We start from the raw sequence: 13,967 nt of genomic DNA, 5'->3' as shown, positions 1-13,967 counted from the left end.
GGGTGAAGTTTCATGACCAGTAAGGTTATCAAAGGACAATAGTCAAACCATGGAAATAGCAATCACTGGGGCAGATTGCATTAGCAGCAACATTTACACATCACTAGAAGTGAGAGGAAGCATCCCAGACATAAGGTTTCATGGCTCATGATACAAACTCAGGCTATTCACACTCTTTACCAATTCAAATATGATACTTAAATGTTATGATGTTCTGAATAGATGAATATGGTAGCCTTTCACAGTCAAGTAACAAACATTTCTTTTTTTGTGCGTGTGTGTGGTCATGATTTACAAAATCCAATCCAAATTACGTGCTTTTTATTCCTTGACCTTAAATACACACCTTTCAGAAATGTATAATTCTGTCTATGATGATAAAAATGGCTAAAATAGACAAATAGGAATCCAGCATGGCATTAATTCAATGTTTTTGACGAATTACTCCCACAAAGGCACATTACTGACAAAGAGGGCTAACAAGGTTTTTGCGAGAGCGTCAATACACATTTGTTGAGTCTATACACGTAGCAAAACTTTGTCCAGTATCATATACAGTTGAACCTTGTTATAACGAAATCGAAGAGGCCCCGCGATTTCTTCATTATAGCCATTACTTCATTATAGTGGTATGCAACCTTAGTTGCAACTGTTGCATGCCAGAGTGCTATCTGCCACTCTGTATAATGAGAACAAACAAGCCGGTGTCTAGTGTGCCGCCAATGTGTGTCGCAGGAGCCTAGGACATGCACGTCAAACACCCATTATGGGGCTGAATATATGTACACTAACAGGTTATGTCAGCCTTGCCAATGAGCATCATTCTTCCGCAGCCAGCATGGGCTTCGGAGCCTAGAAAATGGGTCTTCCAGGAATGTCATAGAGGTCAGGAAGAGATGTATTCAGAATATTCAGCTCCATCTTATTGGTGTTGTAGCTGGTAGGACCTCCATGAAAGAGGGCACCGCAGCTGCAATTTCGTCGTAAGCATCTGTGTTGGTTGGCTTTGCCGCACACCTCATAAGCACAAGGGCCACAACACTTCTTCGTATGACTGGAATGTCTTGTGGAAAATGCACATGCCAGACCGAAGGCTTTGATGAAGACCACCTTCTGGTCCAAGAAAACTACTCGAGATCCGAAGCTTAAGCTCCACCTTAAAGGGACTAAGAAACAAATTTATTGAGATTACGTAAAGATAGGCAATCCATCACTCGTCACCCCAGCGCAAGAACTTTTGAGCTAGCATCAATAACAACGAAGTTATATACGATTAAAAATCACGCTCCTCCTCTCCCCCCTCAACTCGTACGCGCGGAGCACCATAAAAAAATAAACAAAACAGCTCCGGGACTGGGCACCGCCCATGAATAAGTCATTCGCTGACGTTCGGTTTACGACTTCCGGTTGTCGCACTCCCGAGGAGCAGCGTGCGTCGGCAGCGTCTCTTCGGTCTCTGCGTTTTCTTGGCTCCCGAACTCGCGACAGAAAGAGGCGGCAGAGGTAAATTGAAAATATATGCGCGAAGGCAATGCCCTGCCTCGCGCTTGCCCGAGGGGGTCGCGCGGTGGCTCGAGCAGACGATTTTCACCGCTACCGGAAGTGTGCCCGTGACGTCGTAGCTGCCGCGGCTCGAGCGAGCGACAGCGTGTGGTGGCATGCCGACGTCATGGGACTAGTGACGTCTGTTTTCCCGATTTTGGTTCCAAAATGGCTCCCTACGAAGACACCGAATGGCCCGCGAATTTTAAAAAACACGATTTTTAAAAATTCATAATAAATTGCGGACTCAGTTCCGAAGACTCATACTTGGTGTCAATGCTTCTGAGCATCACTTCTAACATTTACAAGCGGCTTTTAATTCTTTGCATGGTCCCTTTAAGAGTGAAACGCGATGGCGTTCCCTCGTAGTCAAGTGCCGTCGATGTAATTGCACATCAGCATTCAGGGAAGGCACAGACTCAGAAGAAAGGCCAACACTAGAAGATGTTACCGGCTCCATCACACAAGTGTGTCAGGAGTAAGCAAGCACCTGATCTTTATATCATCCACATGACGGCATCACTTCACATTGCTCCTAGAGGCCCTCGTGCACAAATGAAACTTTAGACTTCGCTTCCTCAAGGACGAATAGTGACGTCACACTCACTCACAGTGCTCCTGCTGGCCTCCGCTAGAAGTGAAAAGCTTGCGCTACGTTTTTCACCACAAACAATGCGACGGAGCCGTGGGAGCCCAAGGTCAGCCCACAGCAGCTTTAGCCTATGGCAATGAAGATGACACTGAATTTTCTGCCTCAAGAGCTTCGTAATGCTCTGGCGTTAAAAGTTTTATGTTTTTTTCCCTGCTGCCCGGACCTGGGAAACCAGGAGACCATGATATCGTCAAGCATACCAAATGCATTGCCAAGCAGTTTTAACTGTGTGACAATGCTGCAGAAGCGGAAACTAAACTGCGCATGGAACCGAGAACGCAGAGCGTGCTTGCAGTGAGCTTTGTGCAGCAAAGAGGTTGGAGAACGAGGGGCCTGGAGTCTGCCACATCGAATCAGTACAGAAGGGTTGGGCACTTTCACAAATCGGCATATTCAGTGTGAAATGGCCAGCAGGGGGCTGAGCGGAGGTTTGTTATATCCCGCTGTAGAAGGATTTTACTTCATAAAAACGAGATATCAAATATGAGGGCTTCTATGGGAGCTTGCAAAGAGAATCAATATTCCTATGCTTTATCCATTATTTTGTCATAGCCAGGTTCAACTGCACAATTTAGTTGAGGATAAATCAACCTCTGGGTAGCTCTAAAGAAGACCTTGACATTCAAGGGGTTTCAATTGACACACACTGGCTACACACAAACTGCCGAGTTGTACATACCAGCATCCAAATGGATGAATCTAACAGACATGGCTCATACTCTGAAAAAGACAAAAGAAATTATGAAGTTATATAATGAACAATAACCACATATGCACAGCATGTGTAATGAATTGTTCTAATTAACGAGTAAAGTAAGGAAAGAGCTGTTCCGCAACTCTTCCGCTGCTAATAGCGATGCCCTAATTTCTCTCCTCAGTAAAAGCAATCATGAAGACGTAATTAGTCGATGTCACTACAAATAAATGTTACATTGCTCTAGTTATACACCTTAAGAACATAGCTATCTTCAACTCTGTCTATGCCAACAAGACCTGTCTGTCCGCACTTCCATTTGACACCTTCATGCTGTGAAGGTGTTGAATCATCACGTGTTGATAACAATGAGGTAGACAGAAAGCCAGCCACATCCCCACACAACACTACCAATTATTGATCTACACTCTTTTTCGAGCTGAAATGAAAAGCAGCCGTAGTTCAGGAGATTCTCAGATGAGACGGCACCATCCCACAGGTGATGCTCAGGAATGCACAACTCATGTGGTCAGCTATTCGCTTGGCAATCGCAAGCCACGTGAACCAAAACGCAATCACTTGGTTATCTTTGCACCATTTCAAGAACTGTATGACAGTCATGTGTTCAGGGTCACTTCTGTTGCACGGATGAAAGTGGTCTCACTTGTACGCTTTATAGACGGCCTCGAGAGCACTGGGATCACAGCGAAGTCATAGCGGGTGGCCGAGCATAGGCCTTTGGGATGAACCCATACTTATGCACCTTGGGCGCATAGGCCCAGAGCCACCCTTCTACCGTTTGGTTAGTGAGGTCAGCGTACACCCAGTCACCGCGCCGCACAGTCAAGTCATCGGGTGCTTGAGCCTTGTAGTCGTACAGCATCACCAGCTCACTGCCATGAAAACGCAGTTCTTCTGTGGTGGCCGTGGTGTTTGCCATGTTGCCGTGATGGCCATTGGTGTGCCCCGAGACGCCAAGGCCGGTGTTGCCACCTTGCTGCATGGCACCATGTACTGTTCCCTGGCTCTCTGAAACCAAGAAAGCTAAAGCATGAGTAAGGGGCACCCTTCCTATTTTTTTTTCCCTGACAGACTACATATATAGTTAAGGTTAGTTAGGCCAACTACAAGCTTAAATATACTGCTTGCAGAAGTCTGCAGAATTGTCAGTCAGAACTCAAGAGGATAGAACATGCGCGTTTTAGCCTGATAAGAAAAGTGCAAGAATGCAATTGTGCAGGTATTCAACAGTTTTTTTCCTTCAGGATCCAACAAAAATATATCCCACACGGGTTCCTTCCATACCAAGTGTGGGGTTACAGTATACAATGTTCTGGCACGACACAACTTTCACAGTGAACAAGGCATGACTTATGTGCACTGTGAGGCAGATGGGTGCCCGGGCAGACGAAGGCACAGGTGCAAAAGTAAAACTGCTTATTTGAGAATAGGCATGGGCGTCCGGCGAGCCCGGTGGCACTCAACCGACTGGCCTAGCAAGCCAGCGGACTCCCTCCGGATATGCGCGTACTGCTCTCGACTGCGCTAAATGTGAGGCGCTGGCGTGGTACATGCCGCCGAAGCGTAGTGAGAGAAAGTAAGTCCGTGTGCGCGTGGGGCTGGCGCGCACATGTGCACTGGCAGGGGATTCGGAGAAGTTATAATATGGCAGTCCTCACAGCACATAAAGTAAATGCAAAATGACAATAACGCCAGCATGCAAGCACAACTCGAAAACATGTGTAGGATTCATTCACAGTCCACAAGTGCTCTCTCACTTCTTAACACCTTTGCAATATAAATTTCATGTTACCCTAACCTCTGTGCTATGGAAGAGCTGTTGCTGCATCTGATGCAAGACTCAGGTATTGTCATATGTACTCACTTTCTGTTAAGTAATACCCACAGTACAGTGCGGCTACGAGAGGCACATGACAATGGCATGTATCAGGTGTATGTAGTACTAGAGCAGAACAGGCAAAGATTTCCTGGATCTGCACACTGTATTTAAATTTGACATTAAGCAAACATGTTTGTGTCCGTTCCAGCATTGCCTCAAGCCGCATGTTGCACAGTTAACCCATTTGCTTCCAAAGAAGGTGATTCACAGTCATTGCTTTAAAATATTCGCTCTAAACATGCACAACAGAGCGCACCACAAGCCTGACAGCTTATTTTTGGATACCGGTTTTCACGCCACATGGCACTAGTTGCTCACTAGTTTAGAAAATATATTGCAGGAAAAAAATTATTTTCTTGCCGCTTGTTTTCAACACGACCTTGGCTCTGCGGAAAAATTGAAGTTTCAGGGGCTCTGCGTTGCTTTTTGGGAGCGAGGGGTATGCGGACTGAAAATAGCCTACACTTTAAGATGATACTGAAAGCAGTGAGTGTGGCTTTATCTGCAAGGTGAGGCTTAGGCGTCACCAGAGACCTACTCCTCAGATGTAGCTCGAGTCCCAGCTTGGAAATCTGAAAGCTTCCAAAGAAATGTTCATCAATGTGATGTTTTTCACTGTTTATATCAGCTACATATTCTACCAAAAGTGACTGGAAAAGAATATGTTACACTGAGAGGAAAGCTTATCACGTCGAAAACATCATTTCCGTGGCTGTGTTCCCCCGATACAAAACACGAGAAATCAGCTAAAAAGAAATCGGCCAAAATGCATTTAGAGGCTTGTCAATGGCACCATTTTGATCGCCAAATACCTTCGAATGACAGCACAGCAGAAACAATTATGCAGATGTTTAGTGCACAAAGTCCAGGAAAGAAACAAACAAAAGTGGTTGGGAGTGCGACAAATATCACTTTGCACTTCACACACCTGATTGCTTAAAGGTTTTTCACAAACAAAAAAAATTTTACTTGCTCTAGATTCATGACTGTCCTGAGAGCTGAATCAAAAACAATTCTTGCACGTGACTTTTTTAATGAGAGTTACTGCAAATCCTCCCCAGTAACACAAGTCGTGCTCTGCCCTCTCGGTCGGACTGTGGAAGCGAACGAATCGATTAAGACACTGTGCACCGCTGGCTACTGAATGTGCACATCAAGTGTATCAGACAGAATGCATAAAAGCTTTAGCAGGCACCGCCTTTGACAAAAGTAACCAGGATGCATGGTTTGCTTTCCAGTTGTGTAGTGAAGCCCTTATGCTAGCCCCCAAGCTCTCGCTCTTTGTAAGGTAAAGTGAACCCTTGTGCTCACTTTTCAGACTTTTTATCTCTACGGAAGCAGCAAGTGCTCCACTATACGAGTGAGAAGCAAACCATGCTGCCTGGTTACTTTTGGCAAAGACAGTACAGGGCAGGGCATACAGGAAAGTCACTCACCCTGGACGTTATCAGCAACGGCTGGACACACGAACGCACTGGGCACAAACCCTTCCTGGTTGTCGGAGCGCAGCACCCAGAACCAGTCTGGGTCCTCACGGTTCAGCACCGTCACCAGTTCACCACGCTCTACACTTACGTCGTTTTCGTCACGTGCCACAAACGTGTACAGCACCACATAACGGCCCGCTGGGTCTTTGAAGAACGGATGCACATCTGGCAGGGGTCCCCCCGACGAACTTGAGTGGCCCGGCCCTGAAGGAACCCTGGAACGCTGCTCTTGGGCGCTGTTGGTGGCTCCAGCAGCGGCACCAAAGCTCTCAGCGTCCGACTGCTGGCCACTGTCGACAGAGTGCGTGCCTCGCGATGACGCCTGGTCCAGGAGTTCATCATCCGCACCGCGTGGCAGCTTTTTGTGGCGCACCGTCAGGGCCAGGTCCCCAAGCTGGCTGCCATAGGGCGCACAATACGAGTGCGGGATGAAACCCTCGTGGCCAGTCTCGGAAGCAATCACGTAGACCCAGTCATTCTCCTGGTATAGCACATTGACTATTTGGCCCCGCCGCACCTCGAGCTCATCGTCTACGCAGGGTGTGAAGTCATGCAGCACCACCACTTTGGAATCCGGTGACAAGCCATGCTCCTTCTCAATGCCGACACGCACCAGGGTCTCGATGCTGGCGCTGCCTGTGATGCGGCCAATGCTTGGCGTGCGTGCGGATAGTTTGTCGTTGCTTTCTGCGTGACAGAGAGAAAATTGTTTGTTTGGCACATTACGGGTTCAGGTTACTGCTGTTCCACTGAAACGCAGCACTGCTGCTAATACACCCAAGGAAATGCAAAAAAAGGCTGTAAAGCAGATTTCATAACATGTCCATTGCTGCAATGACACACATCAACTAATACTGGGCTCCACAGATATCACCACTTCAAAGCAAGTGGGTACCAGGAAAACACAGAGTTCACAGAAAACGAGCCCAGCACTGTCATTTGCTTTTTCCACTGGGGACTGCACTTTGCCTTAGAGTGGAAAACTGCAATAATCTAGTAATGCCCACAATGCTAAAGCCTGTCAGAATTAAATGCCACAGCCACAATATCAACATACCATAAAGGGCCAAACTGGTGGAGAAAGAAAAGCAAGTTGTGAAGTAACACATTTCCTGGTTTATGCCCGGTGGATCCTGTTGTAGTGTTCTGTGTGTATTAATAGACTATACAAAGGAGCCTGTGGACTACACCACACCACTGTGCTGCAGTGGTTGCCTGCTCACTGCGACATCTAATGACCAACCACGCTTACAGCGCAGCGAGAGCGATGCATGGCTGTACACCCATGGTGATCCCCACTGCTTTCTCTTGAGAGCAATGAAGCGAGACCTATGGCTGCTCCAGCCTGGTGCTCGCAACACACCATCGATACCGTAGTCTTCAATGCATTGACCCCACTTTCAACTTCACACATGCCGCATAATCTGAAGAGGAGTGACCACACTTGCCTCCAAAGGATTTCCTTCAGTGTTGCCTACATTAACTACTTCTTATACAAAACTGGACCGTCCAGCAACCCACTGCGCTCCGAATGTGGATGCAGTTAATTAACACAGAACATTAAAAATTATGTGTACATAACTCTACCCTCTCTCTACCCTCAGCTGGGAGTATGTACGTGGACCCTGGTGCGTGCATCACACCAAGGCATTACTAGAATGAAAATCCCTCTTAAATTTTCTTATGAACACAGGTCCTAAATGCACCCTGTGAAAATCCTGTGTGTATGTGTGCGAGCATGATAGTTTTGTGTGCATGTGCTTCACTTGGTCTTTTTCACCCTCATCCAGAGTAGCCTGCCAGGTAGACAGCCAGCCTAACATTTCCAGGCACGATTACAGAATGCTTCCTCCTCCTGCTTATAGTTTATGCCATCACCGCCTTGACAAATGCAGTTCCTTGCTTGTAGCTACAGAGACATAACTGTCACTGCCAGAGTCACGACATAAAATTCCCTAGTGAATATCGGGACACGCTCCCGCAATACCAATGTCCGCAATGAGTAGTGAAAGCAGAGCAGTGGAACACTTCATGTATGTCAGCGATAGATGGTGTCAGTGCCTGTTAGAAGGAAAGCAAGTTTGTGCATGGAGGGTTGAAAGAAAGGATCTCATGGAGTATTCTACACTTGTGGTTCAGGATCCTTCAACTGATGATACCAATGAGAAAACAAGCTTGCAGGGACAATAGCATACAACATGCATCCATTCTGCAGTCATCTCTCACGGTTGCAATGGGCATCCATTTAATTCACACAATGATAACTTTAATGAAAATGTGTGCACCTGCAAAGTGTTCTATTCCTGGAATGAAGACATTACCTCCAGTCAATTGAGATGAAGTATGTGAGCACTTCTTGGCTAACCCAAAGTTTGATGAAATGAATATTTATATTTGACCACACACGGAGACTTAGACGGTTAGTAGCAAGGACTACACGAAACATGTCAGGCAATTGTGGTTTCTAACTGCAAGCACAGGTTACTGAATTTCAGTTAACATGACTCCGTTGGAAGGAACATGTGAAGCTTATAAGGATTGCTAAAGTACCTTCTCATACGTTATCTTTTCTATCAAGACAAAGTTTTAAAGCACTGATGGAGGAATGCTTTTGGAAAGGTTTCTTTTCAAAAGGTCTGACTAATGGTAGAGCTACGCTGAAACCCAAATTCTTTCTAATCTGTGTGAGAGGTCTTCTCCCCAGCCATGGCAAATCTGTGTGCACTCCCAGTGACAACTTCCGTGAAGTCTCTCGCTACCAATACAGTCTGCATCTGCTACTTATCCGAAGGCACAAGCATTAATGCCTGTCAGGAGATAGGTATTCCGGTGCCCCCATGCAAGCTTCAGTTTGCAGGTGTGACCTATCTGGATGCACACACACACCTTACACTATGAAAGTGCACATGCAAAACAGCATAACCTGTTCAAGCGGCAATGCATTGCTACAGCAATCACTTCAGCTGCTCCACCCATACTGCAAGATTCTGCACTGACAAACTCCTTTATTTGCTCATCTACAATAGCATCTATATGTTAACGGAACTAGTAATAAGGAAAACAGTAGGGACACTTGGAATGTGGCGCATTACCTGTGGTGGCTGCCATGATGCTCCAGATTTTAGACTTGAAGTTACAGGTTATTGACTCTTTTTATACATCCAGTGATGGTACACATAATGAGTCATTACATCATGCTGTAGATAGCTTTCTCGTGACATTATGGGTGCCATTTTTTGGTGCTGTGGCTAGCTTCCAGTGTAAAGCTGTGGAGGCTTTTAATAAGACGACTAGCAAAACGCCCAGGCTTTTGATGAGCTCTCTGGATGCAAAGATGGAAGCCGCCATGATGTCAGTGAAAAGTGAGAAACTAATTCTCAAGTTTTTAGCAGTGAGCAGTTTATCAATACTGTAGTAAGTAACCACTGTAACCAACACCACTATATTCTTTAGTACTGAAAATGGCCTGCACTATGTATACACTGATAAAAGTACACATGCCAAAGCTGTCACATATGTTTTCTGCTTTTCAACTCGGCACTAGAAAAACTAGGCCTGGTGTGGACAAGTCTGTAGCACCTCAATGCTATGCCATGCATTCCAACCATTCTACTGCAGAACATCATACCTGAAGACACTTTCGGTCTTCACAATTGTGCAAGACCCCATGACTGTTTTTTTGACACGTTTCACGAATGCTCCACGAAAACTTGGTTTACTAGGGCTCAGCACTATAAAGTCCAGTGCTTGACACAAGCAAAGTTCACGGTTAATGAGCAGTTCCAAATATTAAGAAATTTTTCGATCATGAGCACATGTGTGCTCGAGATCCCCTGAACGAACGACTAAACTCAGTTACCAGCTATCAAAGTGCTCGGCTGAAGTATGAAAACCTGGCAAAACGCCAGCTATGCGAGCATTTTGAATACATCGGCACTGTAAACCACTCATGGTACGGACCCTCCGCAATGTGAGTAAAAAAAAAAAACTGCGTTTTTCGTTTCTCCGTTAGGCTTTCAAGTCAATAAATTGCAATAAAGAAAAGGTCCTTAGCAGGGCGACAGACACACGTGCGCTAAAGTGAGAGAAAAGCTGGCAAGGCACACGCTCGCATTGGTGCGCGAGGCTTTGAGATCGCTGCGTTTTCCCCAAGCTTGACATAGATATCAGACCGGTTCACCGCATTAATTAGGCAACAACAAATGTAGCGCACAGACACTTGCAACACTGAAATATTCGACATGAGTCCAGTACTCGAGGCAAGTGTCAAAATAAAGAAAGCGACCGACGTTTCAAACGATCCGTTTGCGTGCTGCGGGTGACTGCTGGCTGCTGCTGGCGCAATAATCCAGCTCATTCATGAAACGGTGCACAGAATAGAGGTGCGATTATCGGCTGAGATCTAATAAATGAAAGAACCAAAGCGAGACATTGACTTCTGTACTTTCCAGCAAGAGCATTTGCTGCAAACAGAAAGGACCGGGCTTTGAGAAGAAAAAAAATGTAGCTCGACTTGTCAGGCCGTAGCGCTGCCTCGGTTTTACGAAGGGTCATTAGCCACACACGATTACCACGTTTCACACTAATTAGCTTTAAAGCAGCATCTCACCTTTCTTTCGTTTCCCTCGTCGTATTCTCACCGGGCAAAGAAACGCCATGACAGCGGCGAAGCAACAGGTGCGCAAACGCTGTGCCCGCTCGAGGCTTATGCCAGCTTGACAGCTTTCATGTGGCTCTTTCCCACCAGAAAATCTCGCCCAGCCATGTCATTCCCGTCGTGGGTGCGCAACAGTTCGGGGTCACAACACAAGACCAGGCGCTTTAATTGGGACGTACTACATCGACGGAGGCAAACCCTTGACGGCCTCGAAACAACTTTTCTTTTACCGGCAGTGCGGCACTCACAAAAATTCCTTGCCTAGTTCTGCTGCCGAACGACAGGTTACGCAAAATGCACTCTTCACAATAAAAACACAAATGGCGGCACTTCTTTTCGTTTGTTACTTTTTGTTTCTTTTTCCCTCACTTTGCTATCATCACATTATTGTATATAAAACAACAAATTAATTAGTAAATTAAATAAAACATGAAATAGACTCCAATTAAAATAACATTTATTTACTTGCAAATAACAGCCGCCTCAAAAGTGACTATATGCATTTTAGGCAGAAAAGCTTAGTGTAACAAAGCATTATGTTGATCATTGTTGACAGTGATATTTTTAATATTAATTGCGTTATATGAGCATAGTAGTTATTAAGTGCTACTTTGTCTCTCGTATACGATACTTACGCTGCTCTCTCACTAATTATTAGGGGTGTGCGAATATTCGAAATTTTCGAATATAATTCGAATATTATATTTTTAGTATTTGTATTCGATTCGAAATCTAAGTATTCGTGTTGTTTCTAATATTCTAACGACGCGAATATTCGTATATAGCCGAATATTCTATTGCGAACACCGGCGTTCATTTCGGTCCGCAAGTCCTATCGACAGAGACATAGCAACATGGCGGCGCCCACAGCAATGCGTAACGTTTGGCCATGCAGTAGCTGACTGCGCTGGTGAGCTTCTGGTATAGTCAGAGCTGTGCACGAAATACCTCGCAATACGTGCCAGCTCAGTGCCAATTGAGAGGGCATTTTCTGTGGCTGGAGAAGTCTTTTCAGCTAAAAGAGAACTACTTCTGCCTGACCATGTGGAGCAGGCGGTTTTCCTTCACGACAACCTTTTATGCTCATCCCAGCAACGTGCTTTTGTTCTTATGGCAAGCTAGCCTTGATCAATGCTGTGTACTAGACAACTTCTCTGATATTTCCACTCTTCTAAGAACAATGTTCGAGACTGATAATTTTTGTGCAGCCACACACACCTTTTGTGCTCATTTCATCACTGATAGTTTCATCACATGCTGGTGGTCTGGCTCAGCATAGTGCGCAAAATATGCGAGTATTTTTTTTTTAATCTTGAACTTTTTGGGGTGCACAATCTAAGTGCGGGCGCAAATTACACGTGTAAATACTGTAAATGTCTGACTTTGTCAAAATAAAATTCTATTCAAACGGCCGCTCACAATTTAGAGTACATTATAACCTGTCATACTGAGTATTGAAAAGAATAGCTTTGTAATGTGAATGCGTCATGTATGTACACTTAGGCTCATGCTTGATGGCAGTCACTGTCAGTTTTTTCAAGAGTAATCAGGGCTTTGATTTAGCTTGATTGCTACTGAATCAGCCAGAAATTACCTGCTTCCTAAAATCAGATTTTTGTCTTTTGTGGTAAATGAACGATACGCACATTTTCAAAAAGAAGTCAGTTAAGTAACATCAGCAGTACATGTCCAGAGTGCAAATGCTAGTTCTTGTTCATGAATCTATATGCTGTAGCTTCACAGATGGACATGTACTATTGGTCACTGATGTTCAAGAATAAAGGCTGCAGCTAGCAGTCTCCCAGAGCTTTCTTTAGCGTGCCTGCACTACTGTCCTTTATGGTACAGGGTGACTGAAGTATCGTATTTTGTAAAAATATGGAGTGCATGTTTTTCATACTATAGAAGCCGGAATAATCAAGAAAGTAATTAGTGTACCATACTTACAATTTTAGTTCTAGATATTCAACACAACTGAATGTGATTTTGGCCTTTCATACTAGTAGTGTCAAAAGGGGGTGATCATCCCACTGCATGCAGCAACAGAGTAAGCACTAGCATATAAGTTCTAGCATATAAGGGGATTCTGTACCACCCAACATTTTTAAGAGCAAAAATTTTGTGAAAGGACTAGAAAGCCATATTTTGCATACTTAACATATCCTGTTTTCCTTCCAGAAGAGTTATTTGTGATGCATTTTGCATTCATATCATACATGAGGTGTGTTGTTGCCATTTATTACCCAATGTTAGTTTTATCATACATAGTTGTTCTTTTAAGAAATGTGTTGTTTCCCATGGGTTCTTCCTCGCATTGTATATGTTCTTCTTGTTGTATGCTACATTTGTATGCCCATCCTGCTTGGGCCAAAACATTGGCCTGCAGTATATGTAAATAAATAAAAAATATAAGTTTTGCAACCTGCAACAAATTCATGTTCTTAAATGATGAAAACACTTTTCCACATGCACTTGGTACATATGCATACAGAGGAAAACCTTATCATTCTACCAGCCGCAATTTGTGCATTATATTAATCATTCTTTAGCTGTCATCATGCCTTAGTTGTGCACAGCTCAAATGCCCGTCTTATGTGCAGACTATGTTGGTTGGCTCGCGGTTTTGACAAGTATAAAACAGCATGTGCACACAAGTACGACATACCACACAACAAACAGAACAGAAAATTGGACAGAAAACTATGCTATTTCTATACTGTTCCAGGCTAGGCAGATAAGAGTGGAATACAACAATGCAACAATAGAAATAGTGTCAGCAGGGTACTCTCTTTCTTTACATATATATTACAGAAAGGAATACATGAAGCAGAAGGGAGGGAAATGATTCACTTCTTCCACCAGCTGTGACAACTGTTACCAATTTCTCAAGTCACTTAATTCCACACAGTGCTCCAATTACTTTGCATTTACATTGCATAAATTTTATCAACTTTGTGATACAGAAACAACTACCGAGAAATGAAAGATTTCACACAATTTGGCAAGATCGGTCCACAAATATTTTTCTGTCTCAA

At 44.5% G+C, this 13,967-nt stretch overlaps 1 protein-coding gene across 1 annotated transcript; it reads right to left on the bottom strand.

Annotated features, from left to right (window-relative positions):
* Positions 1–277: 277 nt before the first annotated feature.
* Positions 278–11,256, bottom strand: Dlish (Dachs ligand with SH3s). The gene is made up of 3 exons (XM_089570417.1): positions 10,885–11,256; positions 6,225–6,962; positions 278–3,917 (listed from the first exon to the last, which is right to left on the bottom strand). The coding sequence occupies exons 1-3, from the start codon at positions 10,931–10,933 to the stop codon at positions 3,589–3,591; spliced, it is 1,116 nt and encodes a 371-aa protein (XP_089426543.1). The 5' UTR covers positions 10,934–11,256; the 3' UTR covers positions 278–3,588.
* Positions 11,257–13,967: the final 2,711 nt, after the last annotated feature.

The sequence above is a fragment of the Amblyomma mixtum genome, chromosome 2 (assembly GCF_055824585.1).
Source record: "Amblyomma mixtum isolate Tamu chromosome 2, ASM5582458v1, whole genome shotgun sequence".
NCBI classification, from domain to species: domain Eukaryota; kingdom Metazoa; phylum Arthropoda; class Arachnida; order Ixodida; family Ixodidae; genus Amblyomma; species Amblyomma mixtum.
Note: the sequence above shows the minus strand (reverse complement) of the source record. Positions and strands in the feature narration are given on the sequence as shown.